Below are 19197 nucleotides of genomic sequence, written 5' to 3'. Positions count from 1 at the left end.
GCATTCCACCCCTCCCTCTAGGAAGGGACCACCGAGGGTGAAAGGCAGACAGCAGCAGGTTGCACCTGGAACAACATCAGCAATGGCTTGGATGCCGGGTACATGCACTGGGCAGCTGACTGCAAGGTGGCAAGATGACCCTCCCTCTTTCACACCGACGGCCCCCTGGTTGCTAGAAGAGGGTGTTCCAGGAAGGCAGGCACAAGCTGCTCTTGGTGAAGACACACTTGGAAGAGCTACTACATGGAAGACGAATGAACTGCAGGTACACCGTAGAGCCGAGTAGGATTTGGGGGGAAACCCAATTGCCCTGACCCCCAAGGCTGGCCTCGATGTGTCCTTGGCCTCCCTTTCTTCAGCACAGCAGCACCTGATCTGGGGACCGTGACATCATGCAAAGGCACACATGCCCCTACTGATGCCGGGTAACAGTTGTGCACAGACCATGTCCATGGACGCTGGCTCTGGCATGCCCACTTCAGATGAGCTGATTCTACCTCATGTCCCTGGGCGGGGTCCGAGCGCCAGGATGGGTTATGGACAGGTAGTCAGACATGTCGATGGTGTCTTCCTCCAGCTCGCCCTCCTCCAGCTCGCCCTCTTCCAACTCGCCCTCCTCCAGCTCTTCCTTGCGGATGGGCTTCAGAAGTCTGCTCTGCTCCAGGGGCTGGATGGGCTCATCGGGCTCCATCCGCCTCCAGCAAGTCGAGAGGTCGGCCAGAGAAGGTCCCGACTTGGAGCGCCACCGTCCTTCTGGGTACCACCTCTCGTCAGGGCAGCCCAGCTGCTCAGCAAGGATGCGGTACTTGGCAGCATCAAAGAGCTCGTTCCGGGGGCCCAGCAAACCCCAACCCTGAAAGAGAGGAGGAGAGACTGTCAAGGTCACTGCAGCAATGGAATGAAAAGGGGCATTTTAGCTGGGTATCCTGGGTATCGGAAGGACCGCGTGCTCCCAAAGGTTTCATCAGAGGGGGCTCTGCTCTGTGTGCCAATTTTGAGGGAGGATCGGTTGCCGTGCTGGTGGGACAAGGCCTTCTCAATCACTGCCCCCAAGCTTTGGAATGCTCTACCAAAAGGCACCTTCTCCTCAGTCTCCCTCAGCTTTTAGAAAGTGTTGGGGACCCCAACATTCAACCCAGAGCTACCAACTCAGAACTATATGGAATTTAGGCCTGTGTCTAGTTCCATCTTATTAAGAAATGAATTAATACCTGGACTCAGGGTGAATTGACACCCCAGATCTCAACTGGTCTGTGAGGGAAGTGGCAATCCAGCATTGTATTGTGAAATGGGTACTCAAGGAAGCACAAAAGCCAGGCCAGAACAATCCAAATGCTAAAATGTGACTCACTATCAGATAATGTCTGTGGAAGAGGCCAGAGGCTGATCTCCCCTTTCCTTTTGCAAGAAGTCTATGTTAATCTTTGTCAAGGATTAACTCAATTGCTCTCTATAGAAATTCAACATAGGTAAATGCACACAAATAAAACACCTATAGACTTTAATTCTTACTTTACTAACACTTTAACACATTTTGGGATCAGGCTAGCAAATCTGGGACAAGAGAAGATGCCCATTTGCAGCTCAGAGATGCAGATTTGCTTTGGGCAATGTCCCCTCCTCAAGACAGCAGCTAACAGAAGATGGGATTAAGATCTCCCTGGTCTGGGCTAATATCCTGAATAATTAAAAGACATTATCCAGAAGGTAGCAGCAAGTTGTCACCTTTTGGGACCCAGGAAAGATGATGGGAGATCAAAGGAAGCTATAACTATAAAGAACAGGCTTACTGGACAGAGAGGAAGCAGTCTTGTGCCTACACGCAATCTTGTGCCTACAAGCAACATCTGCTCACGAGCAATCCCAGAGTTTGCTGCTAAGCCGCAGGGCAACAAGCAGGAACTCTGTCCATGGACAGGAACTGTCTGTGACTTCCACTGCGCAGTGAGAAGTCAAGACTTCCCCAGCCATGGTGCTCTGACTCTCAGCCGTGCTCTGAGCAAACTGCATGCTTGATCCAAGAGCTCCTGTCTCCAGCCAAAAGCTTCTCTCCTTCAGCTGAAAGATCCACCGTTCTCAAGCCTCTGATCCTGGTAATATGCTGCCTTCACAAGCCTTGGATCCCTACTTTCCTCCTCCTTACTAATCACTGCTACCCCCCTTCCTAAGCCACCCCCTTCCTCCTCTTTTCTCTGCTTCTCTCTAAATGTTTTATTTAGGATTTGTTAGATTATTAGTTATCTGTAATTACTGATTGCACACACATATGTTAGTTAGGCACATTACACTACACCTTGAATCAGAAACATGTTTTTAATGTGGATTATTTTATCCTGATGAGCAACTTTTTATAATAAAGCCCATTGAACTTTCTGAGTGTGTCTCTATCTCTGTTTGCGCGCCCAGATCCTACATGGTCACCATCTCCAAGAACCAATTCAGTTTGTGTATGATGTGACTTTCCCTCTTTCCCTCTGAGCATGTACAGAGTGCGAAACCAGGTATAGTTCACAACAAAAGCAGATAAAGACCTGGGTTTTTACCCTGGCTTTTACAGAAAAGGTGTTGCTTCCTCTTCTGTTGATGCTGCTTCTGAATAAAAACAAATAGGATTACTGCAGCAATTGAATGAAAAAGGGCATTTTAAATGTGCAATGATGACTAGGGCAGGCAAGATGGGAAGTTTCTCTGGGGCTCCTCTTAGCTCTGTGAGTGTCTGGAGCAGTGCGCGCTCTCTCTGCGCTCGAGTCCGCCTGCTCTCTGCTTGCACCACCCCAGACTCCGCCACCTTCTCCTCCTCTTCCACAGGGGTCCTTGCACTTCAGCTCAGTGAATGGTCACCCCCCAAAGCTATCACTATTTGCAGCACTTCAAACTTCCGCAAGAACAAGACACTCAAAACAAAGGGGAATGGCTTACAGAGCACAGGCATAGGGCCAAGCGGAAGGGCATCCTTCAGGTTCGGAGCAAGCGCCAAAGGTACTCTTGGACCCTGCCTTCCTGCTGGCCAGGAGGGTCAACTCTGGGTTTTTGCCAGAACCCCAAGGGCAGGCAGCCCTAGAGTTAGTTGCAACACAGTGGCAGGGAGGGCAAAGTTGGAGGTAGACGGTGGCTCAGATGGTTCTATTCCATTCTATTTACTTAGTTCGTTCATTTGTTCTAACTATGTAAACCGCTTTGGGAACTTTGGCTGAAAAGCGGTATATGAATATTCATCATATTAATATGGTGGGGGCAATGGCCAACTGCACCCATCCCCCACAAGCCATACACTGGGATACCCTGCACATACAACAGCACAAATCTGCATCTGAGTTGCTGGAGGCTGTTTTTCCTAAACAGCCTAGTTTAGGAAAACACTCTTTTTGTTGCTGCTGTTCCATAACGGAGCACCAGAAGCCCTTGCAAACATTCAAGATGACACTGGGGAAAGAGCAGCGTGTGGAAGCCTTTTGGGTGGGCACTTTTCATTTCTCATTAGAACCAAAATCTGAACCCATGTTAGCCTGGGATGGAGGCACTGCTGAAGAATAGTTGTGTGTTCCCTGAAACACTAGGAAGAGGAGCGGGTCTGCCCCGTTCTCAGACTTGGGTCCCCAGATGCAACTCCCACAATTCCCAGTCACAATGAACGAAGGCTTTTCTGGCTGGGGATTATGGGAGTTGAAGTCCAACATCTGGGGACCCAAGTTTGAGGACCCCTGCTCTAAATGGTGTCCCCACCAAGATCAGGAGCAGGAGCAACAACAACAGCACCTGCTTTTCTTTACATGCAGAGCCTGCTCAACCCCAAAGACCTGACGGGGCTATAGCACGGTGGCAGAGTATCTGCTCTGCATGCAAAAGGTCTCAGGTCCAATCTCAGACCTCTCCAGGTTGGGCTGGGAGATGCCTGCTTGGGTTGTTTTGCGGGTGGGGGGAGGCCCTGGAGAGTTGCAGCCAGTCATTCTTGGGAATACTGAGCCAGAGGGACCAGTGGTCTGAGTCCGTCTAAGGCAGCTTCCAACGTGGGGTTGGCTAACGTGACCATATTTTAAAACCACTGCTAGCCTTTGCATTGCTTCCCCAGTTCCTCTAATCCTCAAAAGCTAAGCCCAAAATAAGAAAGATGGCCCCATCACACTCCCAAGCAGTTGCTTTGACCAGGGCATCTCCCCAGAGCACAACTGCATGCTTTTTGGTGCTTTCATGTGGTTTTTGTAATGGCCTTAATTGATTTTAGTATTTTCATACCTTGGGATGAGTTTGATGCAAGGCAATATATGAACGGAACAATAAAATAAATAAATAAAACCTCTGGGAAGATGCAGCTTCCAGTTCAAGAATGCTGGCTGCCGGGGCCACAAGTGTTAACAGTGGTTCCCATTTCAAATGCACAAATGGGCTTCGGCATCCTAAAAGTCCACCAAGGCCTGGCAGAGCATCTGAGGCTGCTCATCCACAGGGAAGAGAAGCCAAGATCACCTTGAAGAGCTGGCAAGCAGCCGCTGCAGCCTGTCGCTCAGCATCAATCTTTTTGGTCCCATAACCTTCCACTTCCACGTTCTTTGGCCACTTGATGAGCAGGGTGACTTTCTGCAACGGAAAGAGAAGAGCAGGACGTTAAGGCAGGCAGCGGGCACTTTCCCTTTTAGCAGAGTACAGGAAGGAGAAGGCTCTTGGGAGAGGTCTCCAGAGCACCACCTGGTCCCAGTGTAGCTGGAAGGGTTTCAATTATTGGTCCCCCAGGATATGGACAAGGTGTTGAGTCAAATTCAGCTGACCACGTGCATGCCTGACCCTTGCTCTTTATGGCTTATTAAATCTATTAAAGAAGGAATTTTCAGCTGGGCCAGCAGGTTCTAAATGCCTCACTGAGAGAGGGTGTGGTCCCAGGTTTATTGAAGAAAGCTCTTACAGTACTGGACCACTCCTAAAGAAACCTAGTCTGGAAATATGGCCTGAGGAGTCATCTGTATGCAGATGACACTAGATTGTATATCTTTTTCATCAGACGCAGGTGAGGCGATGACTGTCCTGAATCAGTGCTTGGATGAGGTAACAGACTAGTTGAGGATGAACAAGTCGAGACTCAGTCCAGACAAGGGAGAACTACTGTTGGTTGGTGGTTCCTCTGCCTGGGTGAATGACGTTCAGCCTGTTCTAGATGGAGTGGCACTCCCCCTGAAGGACCAGGTACACAGTCTGGGGTTGCTCATCGATCCAGCACTGTAGCTAGAGGCTCAAGCGACCTCTGTGGCTTGGAGCAGCCTTTATCAGCTTGGGCTGATACGCCAAATGCAACTGTACCTGGATAGAGAGAGCTTGGCCCCAGTTACTCATGCTCTGGTAACCTCTTGCATAGATTACTGCAATGCGTTGTACATAGGGCTGCCTTTGAAACGGTTTGGAAACTGCAGTAATAAGGCTGCAAGATTATTAATTGGGACTGGGCAGTTTGATCATATCACACCAGTGTTTTGTTAGTTGCACTGGCTCCCAGTCAATTTCTTGGCCCAATTCAAAGTGCTGGTTTTAACCTTTAAAGCCCTAAATGGCTTGGGACCAGGTTACCTGAGAGAGCACCTTGTCTCATACATCCCGACTCAGACCTTAAGATCTGAGGCCCTTCTCTGAGTGCCCCTGCACAACGCAGGTAGATACCAGGGGGAGGGCATTTTCAGTGGTCACTCTCCATTTATGGAACAGCCTCCCCAGTGAGTTTCATCGGGCACCATCACTTAGTTATTTTAGATGCCAAGACCTTGTTTCTGTTCACTCAGGCTTTTAAAACTTGATTTTTAAAAAACAGGTTTCCAAATTGTTTGGTACTGTATTATTATTTTGTGTGTGTTGTGATTTGATGTGTTTTATTGGATGTTTTAATATTGTGCTGTGAGCTGCCCAAAGAACAATTTGTTATGGGGTGGCTAAGTTTATTCCCATCCTCATCAAGCATCACATGGAGCTTCTTCTTAGGTCCATTTCACAGGTGAAGAAATGGAAAGAGAGAAGAGCCACTCCCCTATAAGCCAAAGATCAAGAACAGAATGCCACTCTCTGGCCACAGATCGCCTTCACTGAAGGTTCCACCAAGGTCTCTGCCCATTTCCGTTAGCTACTCTGCCTCTGTTTCCTTTGTCCACAAACATCAGCAAAACAGATTTTTTCATTCCTAGAGGCTGCATGTCAATATTCATGATCAATATTCCTTCTAGGGATGTGCACCATCTGGTTCAGCGCTCCTTTTGTGGAGCATTGAATTGGTTCAAAAGTCCGGTGTTCAAGCTAGTTCGGAGGCGGGGGCGCCTTTAAGGGGCAGGGAGGGTTCCCTTACCTGCCCCGCCACTTCCCCACCACCGGTGCTCTCCCCAAGTGGCATCAGCCACTTCTGGTACGACGCTGACCAGGGCTGCAAGGAGATATGCTGCAGCCTCGCACCAATGGTTTTGGGGAGAGCACCAGCGGGGGGAAAGCAGCGGGGCATGTAAGGGCACCTAGGGATGTGCACGGTCCGGAGCAGTCTGGACCGGCACCGAAGGGGGGCCTTACTTTAAGGGCGGGGAGGGCTTACTTACCCCTCCCGCCTCTTTGTCCCCTCCAGCGCCCGTATTCAACAGAATAACGGGGCGCTGGAAGCCAGCCGCCCCCCCCCCCGCCGCGGGCAGATTTGGCCAAAAACTCAAGGTACAAATGCCGCCGCCGTCGCCCGCCAGCCCTCCCTCCCTCCCAGCTGCCCGCCCGCCCGCCCGCGTCCTCACCCGATCTCTTTGAAAAAAACGAGAGGAGCTAGCGAACAAAGCTCCTCTCGTTAGGGAGTCCTGTAGCATACTGAAGAAGCTTTGCGCGCGCATGCGCGCGCCACAAAGCACACCGACCGCCGGAGGCCCGGTCTACCCGCCTTTTCTACCCTACCCGCCGGTCTACCCTACCTTTTCCCGGCGGGTAGACCGGGCCTCCGGCGGTCGGCGTGCTTTGCGGCGCGCGCGCAAAGCTTCTTCAGTATGCTACAGGACTCCCTAACGAGAGGAGCTTTGTTCACTAGCTCCTCTCGTTTTTTTCAAAGAGATCGGGTGAGGACTCGGGCGGGCAGCTGGGAGGGAGGGAGGGCTGGCGGGCGACGGCGGCATTTGTACCTTGAGTTTTTGGCCAAATCTGCCCGCGGTGGGGGGGGGGGGCGGCGGCGGTGGGGGCGGCTGGTTTCCAGCGCCCCGTTATTCTGTTGAATACGGGCACTGGAGGGGGCAAACAGGCGGGAGGGGTAAGTAAGCCCTCCCCGCCCTTAAAGCAATACCCCCCCCACCCGGACCCGAACCAGCCAGGGCCGAACCGGTCCGGCAGTTCGGCCATTCTTTAGAATGGCCGCCGGACCGGTTCGGACACACCCCTAAGGGCACCCTCCCCCCACCGCCTCAAAGGCTCCTCCCCGCCTCTCCGGAGTGCACAAACCAGTTCGTGCACATCCCTAATTCATTCATGGTCAATATTCACGATGCCCAACAATTCAACAGGAACAGATGCACAATGTATTGTTACATTTATATTAGACAATGCGATCATAAAGCCCAGGGATTGTGTACAGACACCATTATAGAACACTTATGATGGCTGTAGCGATATGAGGTGCTAGATTAAAGCACATAACACGTAGATTGTTCTTAAAGACATAAGAACATAGGAAGCTGCCATATACTGAGTCAGACCCTTGGTCCATCTAGCTCAGTATTGTCTACACAGACTGGCAACGGTTTCTCCAAGGTGGCAGGCAGGAATCTCTCTCAGCCCTATCTTGGAGATGCTGCCAGGGAGGGAACTTGGAACCTTCTGCTCTTCCCAGAGCGGCTCCATCCCCTGAGGGGAATATCTTGCAGGGCTCACACATCAAGTCTCCCATTCAGATACAACCAGGGCAGACCCTGCTTAGCTAAGGGGACAAGTCATGCTTGCTACAAGGCCAGCTCTCCTCCCTATCCCTCCCCAAGGTAAAGCTGACGTACAGGTGATAGTGGGAGAGGCAGCCTGCTGAGAAAAAAGTTAAAGAAGGTGGCAGGGAACCCACATAGCTCCAAGATGCTCTTGCTGCCCTCCCTGGCCCAGCTGTGCTACTACATCGCCACAGAACATTCTAGAAAGAAGACTTAACATAATGCCAGGACCCAGGACTGGCCTTGTACTGCTTGTGGGAAAGAGGGCAGAGTAGTGGGCAGAGCTGATCTGTCCTTGCGGCTCCACACCACCCTTTTCGACTCATGGCATGCAGTCACTTTGGTCTCTTGGTTTTCCCTCTGGAATGTTTGCATTGCTACTGGAAGGCCAACGAAGAGTTCCAGAGAGGGGCCCGGGTGCTGTGGGTCAGCAAGTGGCATGTAGCTGACCTAAGAATAAACCAACTAGAGTAAGTGCTCCTGCAAATGCCTGTTTTCAGGTGCAAAGGTGAGCAACTGGGAAGGAACAATACTTCTGAGTACTGTTCTGCTCACAAATGGGAAGGAACAATACTTCTGAGAGAGGGAGGAACTCAGGCAACTTCTTTAACCTGTACAGTTTATGATGGAGAACATCTCAATTCACTCTTCACAGGCCTTTCAGCACAGGAGGTTACCTTTTTCCGTGGCCCACTGGTATGGATATACACCAGCTTGTCTCTTGCATGGGAGATACCGAGGGCTCTTCCGATCACACTGTTGAGCAAGTTTTTAGGCTGGGGAAATTCCTTCAACAAATCTCTTGAATCTGAAAAGAAAAAGCCGAGGGACAGTAAATTCTGCAAATTTCTGGGACATTTCACTGCCCGCAACGCATCTTCCAGCATCCAAGGGAGAACAGCCCCATCCATCTCTTGTTTGCAGCACTCACCACTTAAGTGCCTCCTCCTTGGGTTCCATTTCCCACAGTTCTAGTCCTCGGGAAACAGATATTACCCTATTGCAGGGATTCTCAAACCTGGGTCCCCAAATGCAGTTGCATTACAATGTCCGTCATCTCCAGCCACAATAGCTCAGTGATGGGAGTTGTCGTCTAACAGCATTTGGAGACCTAAGTTTAAGAATCCCTGCAGTAGGGCAAACCCCCCCACGGCTAACCACCCATGGAAGCCAATTAACACAACCCCCAGTTGCACAAGGGCACAGTTTCCAAGGTGTGGCGATGGAGCGCCTCCGTTTCAGCTCCACTTGCTCCATCCACCTTCCAAATACGTTGAGATGGCTGAAATGTATGAGCTGAGAATTCAAACACATCCCAAAGTTTTCTCACACCAAGAGATCAACAGAAGCCCTCTCTCCGTTAGGGAGATCCATTCACGGATACATTCATACACCACTGTTAACACCTAGAGTTGTGAACTACTGAAAAAGGAAAAAGAAAGTGACTCACCTACTTGCATTGTCCTATCTAAGAGGAAAGCAAGGAGGAAAAGATCCAGAATAAAAAGGTATATACTTCTGAGAAAACAGCTGGAGTTGAACAGATGAATGTGCCCATGGAATAATCACAATGCCAACCCCATCACTCCTGCAAACCAGCAACTCCCAGCCCTGGACAGCTGACCATAGAGAGGCAAGACACTCCAATTATTTATTCAGCCAGGATGTCACATTTCATTTCATTAATTTGCATTTCGGTCTACACTGGGCTTCAAGGCAGTTCCAACAAAAATCAAGATTTAAATATTATCAGTTACAGTTTAAACAATAAAAACAGTAAACTAAGCCATACAGAACACTCTGATCAATAAAAGACTTTTTGAAATAAAGAAGTCTTTATCCATCACTTGAAAGCCAATAGCAGAACAAGTATTCTGGGCTAGGCTTCAAGCAAGTAAAGTTGCAAATGCAGTTTGCATTTGCAACTGGAGATGGGGGCCAGCAGCAAGAGGGTCCTGCTGCTCACGGGTCACTGGCCTAATTAACACTGGAAGGCTGAGGCACTCAGAGGAGGACTTCAGCAGTTCATCCAAGCATAGATTGTGGCCCCTTGGCTTTGGAACGCCCTCCCCGAAGAGCTTCGCCATGCTCCCTCCCTCAGTGTTTTTAATAAATAAATAAATAAATAAATACATAACAACAACAACTTGATGTTAATAATAATAATAATAATAAATAATAAAACATTTTAAGATGTTTAAAAAAAATCTTAAAACACACCTTTTAAAGGAGGCTTTTTAATATCATTATTATTTTGTTATATCTGGTAGGTTCTTTAGCTTCTTATAATTTTCAGTTTTAATTTGAATCTAATAATTGTTTTTAATCTGACTTTTTAAAAAAAATTAATTGTATTACTTGTATCTGTGTCTATCTTATTGTTGTAAGCCGCCCCAAGCAGTATTGCACTGGAGGGGCAGGGTATAAATATTTTAAAGAAATAAATAATAGGGTTGGGAGGCTCACATACATTTGATTACAGCTTTCTCAGCAGAGAAAGCATGCCTCACTGATTCCCACACTCACTTCACCTGTGGATTGGAAAGGTGGAAACAACCACCTTTTGACTATTCGTTGATCACCCTAAATTCCCCTGCTAAATGAGCAAAGAGGCACCTTTTTAAAGTGGTGATTCTCTTGAGCAGGGGGAGAGCAACTGGCCCTATCCACCCCAGCACAGCATCCTTTTTCGACTGTGAGCTCTTTGGGGACAGGGAGCCATTTTATTTATTTGTTTATATCTGTGTAAACCACTTTGGGAACTTCTGTTGAAAAGCAGCACATAAATATTCATTGTAGTCATCTTTGTAAGTGTTCGTGGAACAGGGTGGATAAAGGCACAACTAACTGGCATTCAATGAAGACTCCAAAGAGCTGCAGGTGGGGACTATGTATATCCATGCCGGTGAGTGGAGAATGGAATTTACCACAGCTTGTCTTATCAGATAACATTAAACTCCAGTTGTATTGAAATGTGAACTATTATTTTTACTTAGACAATGTTTCACACAGAATGGGATAGAACAGACTATGAAACTAAGGTCAATGGACAGAATATTAGCAGTGTTACTTACATTTAAATATCGGACACTGTCATACTAACAAACGTTCTGTCACAATCAAGTGGTATTCTAGCTATGCTCACGTATGAATATTTTAGTTTTAGCTCAGTCAAACTGGAGGTTGGGGAAGGAAAATAAGTTGTAGTTTCAAAATCTAGACACTCTCCTCTGCTTATGTGGTAGAAACTGCTCATTTGACAATGCAACCTTTAAAACATCTAAGCTGATTTTTAACTGCAGCATCACCAGTTTTTGGGGAACAACATGGAAAATATCAAAACTCAGCTAACACTTCAATGACTATTTGAAGCAGCCAAGGTAGCAATGACTTTCTTTTAATAACAACTAGAGATTGCTTCACCATAAGACTTTACAGATGGCTTGATTTCTGAATAAGATTAGCTGACCATACTATAAGCTGGTGTAGCACAGAGGTTAAGAGCACAAGCTGAAATCCTTGGTTCAAACTCACTTAGCCACACCACACACTCTCTGCCTGAGTTGTGAACAAAGGCCTACCTTACAGGGCTGTTGCAAGGACAGTTGAACTAATGTATGTGAAGTGCTTTGAGCACTTAGTGCTGTTCCTCACTATTTTTTCTTAACAATGACTTTCAGTCTTCCAGATTCTCGTTTCGGAACAGGACTGGGGCTGACGAAGACCAGCTAAAACCAGACTACTTATTTTTATTTACTTATTTACTCATTCATTCAATTTATATACCGCTCTCCCTAAAGTGGCTCAGGGCAGTTTACACTAAAATCAACAAGTTGTTCTAGTAAGAATTAATCTGCCTACTTTCCTTTCACTATCTCTACAACTGGACTAAATTTGGTCCAAATCAGCTAGGTGGCCCACAAGTTAGATTTCTTGTGCCTCAAAGGTTCATGCACCTGCCATCTTGGATCGGAGCAGATGACATCATTACTAACTACACCACTCAGGTGTCCCAATGTGTCCTGACAGCTGTAGCAAATTTGGTTCAGATTGATTAGGCAGTTCACAAGTTAACCCACTTGCACCTCAAAAGTTTATGCGTCCGCCATCTTGAATTGGGGTGGATGACATCATCACAAACAACACCACTGAGGTGTGTCTATGTGTCACTCACTACAAACACCTAATTTGGTTCAAATCAGTTAGACAGTCCACAAGTTAGCCCACTTGAGCCTCAAATATTTAAGTGTCTGCCATCTTGAATCAGGGTGGATGACCTAATTAAACTACACCATTGAGGTGTCCCTACAACTGTACCCAATTTGGTTCGTATTGGTCCAGGTGTTGTGAAGTTGATAGTGGGGGACCAGGGTGGATTTGATTTAAATCAAACTGATTTAAATCACGATTTAAATCACTAGCAGGGTGGATAAAAATCAAAAAAATCCGATTTAAATCAAAAAAATTGGATTTTTTTGATTTAAATTGGATTTTTTTGATTTTTATCCACCCTGCTAGTGATTTAAATCGTGATTTAAATCATGATTTAAATCAGTTTGATTTAAATCAAATCCACCCTGTGGGGGACACACAAAGAATACTGGGTGATCTCATAAGCCTACTGGAAAGTAGGCTAAAAATACGTAACAATTAAAATAAAAACCCAATTAAAGGCAGATTAAAATTACAACTACAACTAAAAGACATTAAAAGCCAGGCTAAAAAGATGGGTCTTAAATATCTGGAGCATACTGCACTGAAACCAAGAAATTGCTAGCCTCTGGTATCAATTTTCCTCAGATCAGCAGAACTTTTCCAATGACTAGCTCACTAACCCTTTCTTTGGGAGCCTGGTCTCTTGGAAGGCTGCTTGCCAAAAGGGAGCACTTGGCCCAGCTGTCAGTGTCATAGGAATGTTTCAACTGACTCTCACTTGGCTCAGAGGCAGTGCAAAAAACTCTGCCCTTCATTAATGTGCTTAGCCTCTGGGTCTTCACCACGCCAGAAGAGTAAATCTTGAGCAGGAAGCTTACAGAAGCAACCTGAAAAGACCTTGAGTACCCAGCACCACCACAGAGCAGCCACTTGGTTCTAGTCAGGATAAAGCAGTTCCTTCCATATAGCATTTTCTCTCAGTTTCAATTCCTGGAGTTTGTCCTCCTCTGAAAGAAACTCAACTCCCTGCAGGCATATTTGAGCACAAGAGTGCTACAAAAAAGGAAGAAGTGCAACTCTTTTCCTTAGAAAACAAAAACCAATGTAGTTTTATGCAAAACTGTTAATGAAACAATTCAAATGTTAATTGGGGGAAGGCTGAAAATCCACAATATTTTGAGGGGATGGGACATGCCCACCTTTGATCTCATCCCAGGTGTTTTACTGAAATACTGTTTAAATACATTATCACAATGCAAAGTAATATTCCAGTTAACTAACATGGCTAATCCTAGGTACCAAGGAAGTGTTCTTTTAAAAATGAAACCCCTCTGCACTTCAAACCACAAACACCAAAATGAAGGCAGGAGGGGGAAGCACACCCCACCCCAGAGTAGAAAATCATAAAATAGTTTGTGGGCGGAACCAGAGGCCCAAGCGAAGCCGATGCATGCAAAGGAAGTCAGTTCCTCCTCCCATTAGATAAGTGCCCTTCACGAGACGGAGGCAGCAACTTTCTCACATTCAGAGGCTCAGCAGGCATCAGACCCCACCCTGGCGAGACTCCCTCTCTGTGGTCGCTAAGAGTCCACACCGACTTGACGGCACTTCATCAAGCAATGTATTTAGTACATGGCAGAAGACGCCTGCTAATGGGGGTGCTGTGGGAAAGGTCGCTTCCATAACTGCGAACCATTCCCGGGCGCGGCCACTGGAAAAGGGACCGCCACCGTCCTGCCACAACATGCATGCGGCGCAGCCTTCGCGCTGGTTTTGTCGCCTCGGGCCTGGAGCTTGCTGGGCCCAGACCGCGTTGCAGGCCGGCGGATCCCTTTGTTCTCTCTCGCAGCCAAATAAACGGAAGCCGCCGCCGCCGCCTCCTCCAAAGCTCTCTTGTCTTTGGAGAAGCCGGGCGGCGGGAGGCTGCCAGCGAGCTCGTCACTCTCCCTCCCTCCCTCCCGCGGCTGCCCGCAGCCACGAGCCGCTCTGGCGCAGGGGGCCCTCAACGGCCGGCTGCCCCCCAGGGTGCCGGGAGGGGAGGCACAGGGGGAGCGCCTGGGCGCCGGGCCGGCTGCCATGAAGGAGAGCAGGCGCCTCGCGGCGAGGTCAGGAGGGGCCGGGGCCTTCTCCCGCCGCGCCGCTCCCTGACACCGGAGGCGGCGGCGGCAGCGGCCTTCTTCCCAGCCACCCTCAGCTCGCCCCGCTCACCCTGCCTGCCCATCGCGCCGTCGCCCTCGTCTTCTTCCGGCTCCTCCGCCCCGGCCGCGCGCTCGCACAGGCCCCTCCGCCACGCGCCGCTCAGCGCAGGCCTGGGCTCTCTCGGGCGCAGCAGCAGCGGCCACGCAGCGCCGTTCCACAACGTCTGCAGGAGCCGGCTGGGGGCCGCCATCTTGGAAGGAGCACGCGCGGCTGCGCGGAGCAGACAAGCCGCGAGGAGCGTCGCGAGCGCTCAGCTTCCGGAGCGCCCCCTAGCGGGCCCCTGCCAGAGTAGTGCTTGCAGCAAGCCGCGGCGGAAAGGGCATCGCGGGCCACCAAGAGCCTCCACCCAGCGAGACTCTCCCGGGGGGAGGAGGGGTGGACTTCAGCCTCCCCGGGCGGAGGAAGGCGCCGCCTCCCGTCTCGGTTACGGGCAGGGGACAAGCCCCAACTTTGCCTACAGCCTTCCCCTCTCCAAAAAGGATTGATTCGGGCTGCCATCCCCATGCTATAAAGTCTGACTGCTGCTAATTCCAAGGTTAGGAGGATGTGTTAAAAGAAAAAAGAAAAGCATCGTGTTGTTGGAATACAGACACAATTTCTTACGCCTGTGCAGTACTCTAGAGGGTCCTGAAAAGTCTGAAGGCTGTGTTTCACAAAACAGTGCAAATCACAACTGCCCCAGGAAGCAAAAGGCAGGCCATCACAGGCACAAGAACTGCAGGCAGCCTTTGTTCTTGATCCTGTGCATCCAATCAAGGTCGTCCCTGGTTCCATGAGCATCTGGCCTCCCTCAAGTCCCAACTCTGCCTGTTTTTTCAGCTGATCAGTGGGCTACACCTCATAGTGACCCTCAATGGTGTGCCTGCAAGACAGCTTGTGCAGACTGAAAATGCTGCTACTTTGCTAAGATAGGGTGGCAGCAACTGTGGCTCATGCAGAATGTTTTTTTCTGAAGGCAGCAATTCGTTGGACTGGAACACACACAAGATATTAGCTGATTTTAAAGAACTAGCTGTTTATGGGAAAGACACATACACAACTGTGAGGCTTGAAGACATTAGCAGAACATCACCCAGCTGGACTTGCCAACATCTGAAAGGAAGACCCAACACAAAAAGCCACTAAGAAGTTGGTTGAAACAAAAGTTCTAGCAACACATGGCAATTCTGGCAATACCCAGGGGTGGATAATTAATATGCAGATACAGAGGCTTGGCTGTCTCGTATAGACTGGCAGTTCCATTCTGTCAAGGTGGCTAATGTTGTTCAACTGCATCTACATAAAAGGACTTCACTGGTGTAGCTGTAAAAATGCAAAAGATATGGCTCATGAGTTCCACCCAGGATGGAAAGCCTGTGCACAGAGTGAAGGATACGAGTATGCCCACAGATGACATGCACAGGCTGGGGAACAGGATCATGACCACATACTTGCACTGGTGCAAGCCACACCACAGTCCGTGATGTGACAGCCACAGGCAGAAAAGCTGCAGCAGGACAACACATCAGGGTGCCGGCCTCAGGGCTAGGGATGTGCATGAACTGGTTCATGCACTCCCGGGAGGGGGGGCTTTAAGGGGCAGGGAGGGTGCCCTTACCTGCCCTGCCGCTTCCTCCCTGCCAGCACTGTCCCCAAAACCATTGCTGCGGGGCTGCAGTGTACCACCCTGCAGCCCCAGTCACTGTCATACCGGAAATGGCTGACATGCACCGGCAGGGAAAAGCAGCGGGGCAGGTAAGCCCCTCTCCCCCGCCTCCAAACTGGCTCGAATGCCAGACATACAAACCGGTTTGGCGCTCCAAAAAAGGAGCACCTAACCAAGTTCATGCATACCCCTACTCAGGACTGCAATGTTATTTCAACATAAAAGGCAGAACCAGCTGAGCGAACTCTGTCAATATGAGCCAAACTGGAGTACATGATACTAATGGGTGGGGAAGAAACTGGCGCTATTGAAAGGTACCAAGCAGAAAGGGAAGGGCTCGCATCCAGGGCCCAACAATATGCTCACAGAAAAGGAGGAAGAACTGTGCACTTTCAGTTTTCTACAGCAAGCTGGGTCCCAATTCTGGGTCCCCAGATAAGAACATAAGAACAGCCCTGCTGGATCAGGACCACGGCCCATCTAGTCCAGCATCCTGTTTCACACAGTGGCCCACCAGATGCAGGGCATGGCCTCTCTCCTGCTGTTCCTCCCCTGCAACTGGTACTCAGAGGCATCCTTCCTTTGAGGCTGGAGGTGGCCTATAGCCCTCCGACTAGTAGCCATTGATAGACTTCTCCTCCATGAAGCTATCCAAAACTGCAATTTGGACTGCAATTCCCATGGGGATGATGGGAGTTGTAGACTAGCAACATCTGGGGACCCCAGGTTCGGAACCCCTGCCCTACAGAGACCCTGTCCCTGGCTTCTGACCGTAAAACCGGGGTGCAAGGACAAGACTCCTCTCTCCTAAACACACAGATGAGTAACAGAGGGGGCAGCTGCCCTCTGTTCCCCCACACTCTCTGTCACTATGACAGCCATTTGCAGCTTTAATCATTCATTTTTATAGCTTTGCATGAGAGGTCCATTCAGTCTCAGACTGGCATGCGTAGCAGTCTATACCAGAGTTAACAGCTGCTGCTCCCCATCCACCAGGTGGTTGTGACAGCGGAAACAAAACAAAACAAAAAAACAACCCACAAACAAACTCCAAGGTAAGTAACCAGAGTCTTAGAAGAGGTCCATGGAGGCATGCGCGCGCAGAGGCATAACTAGGGAAAACGGCGCCCGGGGCAAGCACTGAAATGGCGCCCCCCCGCGCCCCCCCCCCAACATACTACATTATACTTAGGTTTTTCCTCACAAGCGCCCGCCGCTGCTGCCAAGCCAGGCCACTGACTGGCCGCCAGGCTCCAGCAAAGCAATGGGGGGGCACGGGCGGCACGGAAGGGACCGTTCGTGGGGGAGGGGGCGCCGACGCGCTCCTTTGACTGCTGCAGCGCTGCTGCACTGAGCAGGAAACATTTGTATTAACAAAAAAATAAAATAAAAAAAAAATTGTCCTGGCGGCGCCCCCCACATGACCAGAAAAGATGGTGCCCGGGGCACGTGCCCCCCCTGCCCCCCCTATAGTTACGCCTCTGTGCGCGCGCATGCATGCCTCAGGCCACAGGCATGGGAATAGATTTAGAGCACACAGGCATGCCACAGGCATGGGAATAGATTTAGGTCCTGCCACAGGCATGGGAATAGATTTAGAGCCACAGGCAGTTATACAACAGGACACCAAACATACCATCACAGGCAGTGCTGGCCCAAACACTCCCCTCTTCCTTGCAGAAACACAGTCAGGGAACAAGCAGATGATCTGCCTGGGAATGGAGATTAGTTGCAAGGCAACAAGCACCATGGAAAGGGGAGCAGAGTTTGTGGTGCCACTCCCATATATGGGGCTATCTGCAGCCAAACTACCCTCTGGAAGACAAGCCTGAGTAGACCAGATGGCTGGAAACACAGCTGCACCCATTGCTCTCCATGGTAGCTGTGGACATAAGAAACTGTCTCTCCCGCAAATGTATGTTCACAATGAGACACTCCCAACAGAAGGGAAAAGCACCAAAAATCTGACCTCAAAGGACCAGCAGGAGTAGGGCTCAACATCAGCCCAGCTACCAACCAGCCAGCCATATAAGACAGACAACAGCCAGAAGGGAAGGCTGTTACACCACCACTGAGCATGGTCGGAAGTGGGGTAGAAAAACTCGTTAATGCTGCTCATAATGTGATTAGCACGATACAGCAACTGCTGCTTTCCTTCTACAGTTGCTAAGAATGTCGTCTGGCTTTACCATCGTGATTGGTGGAAGAGATGTGCAGTAGAAACGGAATAGGGATGTTTCTGTGTTTGAAATTCTGGACTGCATACCATATTGGCCTTGTGGGCTTTTATTGTCTCGCTGCTATTGATTAACCAACAAGAAGGTAGGGGGAGGAGGTCACTTTTTTGCTTATCTGAAATTGTCACAAAGGCTGCCCATGAACCAGATACTTTAGTGCAATATACGCTCTTAGGGGGAAAAGACACATGTTTTTCCTAACTTGTGGAGGAAGGGCTATTGCTGCAGGAGTGAAATATATTATTAGAGCTGCCAAAAAGAGGAGATTGCTGAGAGGGAAGAGATGGCAGCTCTACCTCACAAGACATTTATGTGGATCTACAAGAAAAGTAATGGCTTGGAAAATGATAGGAAAGAGCACAGGAAAATGGGAAGTTGGACATATGAGGGAGAGGAAGTAGGAACAAAGAGAGCCAGGCTCTGGGTTACAGGGTGGCTCAGTATCGGGTTCACCAGTTAGTCAGAAGGGTGGGTCACTAGAGTGTTCACAGTATTTCTACTCTAGAGAGAAGGAAATCAGGTCTGTAAATGCAGCAGTGGGGAAAAGAGTGGCTAGAATCACATCTCTGACAGGCCAGAAAGAGGAAGCTGGAAAACAGTAATGAAGAACCAAAGAAGAAGGGCAAGGATGGACAACAACCTACACATGAGGATGGCTAGTGGTTTGTCACGGCATGTTAAATAAAAGTTTTCCACTCTGCTCAACAGTGTGTAGGACAGATGCCAAAAGTCAACATTCTCCTTATTTGAAATCATAGTACATTTTATTAAGCAATGTCAAGTGTTTAACAGCATTTCACTAACACATTTTGTCCGGTAGCCCAGTAGGTCAGGCTGAAGCCACTACTGGCCACTCTTGTTTCAAAGGAAGCAGCATTGATCAGGCCCTTTGGAGGCAGCCAGGAAGGAAACTTCGCTACTTTCTTTTCCACCGTGGAATCCATGACAAACCACTAGCCTTGGAATGAGGATCCTGCTCTGCTTTGGCTTTCTGCCCACAGCCCGGATTTAGAAGTTTTCAGATCCTGCAGCTGATTCAGCCATCGCCGTCATCATC

General features: G+C 49.1%; 1 protein-coding gene across 5 annotated transcripts in view; it reads right to left on the bottom strand.

The window, feature by feature from the left end:
* The window catches only part of DHX30 (DExH-box helicase 30), a 54440-nt gene that overhangs the window by 18194 nt on the left and 17049 nt on the right, over nucleotides 1-19197 (bottom strand). Inside the window, exons 1-5 of one of the 5 annotated variants that reach the window (XM_053259782.1) lie at nucleotides 14268-14481; nucleotides 9355-9372; nucleotides 8582-8712; nucleotides 4465-4575; nucleotides 498-853 (exon numbers count right to left, since the gene is read on the bottom strand). In XM_053259782.1, coding sequence (XP_053115757.1) covers nucleotides 498-853; nucleotides 4465-4575; nucleotides 8582-8712; nucleotides 9355-9372; nucleotides 14268-14448 — 797 coding nt within the window. In that variant the 5' untranslated portion in view covers nucleotides 14449-14481. Of the gene's footprint in view, nucleotides 1-497; nucleotides 854-4464; nucleotides 4576-8581; nucleotides 8713-9354; nucleotides 9373-12937; nucleotides 12947-14267; nucleotides 14482-19197 lie in introns of those variants that run through there. The other 4 variants (XM_053259787.1, XM_053259784.1, XM_053259783.1 and 1 more) reach the window with 4 other exon arrangements.

Source organism: Hemicordylus capensis, chromosome 6, assembly GCF_027244095.1.
Source record: "Hemicordylus capensis ecotype Gifberg chromosome 6, rHemCap1.1.pri, whole genome shotgun sequence".
NCBI classification, from domain to species: Eukaryota; Metazoa; Chordata; class Lepidosauria; order Squamata; family Cordylidae; genus Hemicordylus; species Hemicordylus capensis.
The sequence above is the reverse complement of the archived record's forward strand: the minus strand, read 5'-3'. Positions and strand labels throughout refer to the sequence as shown.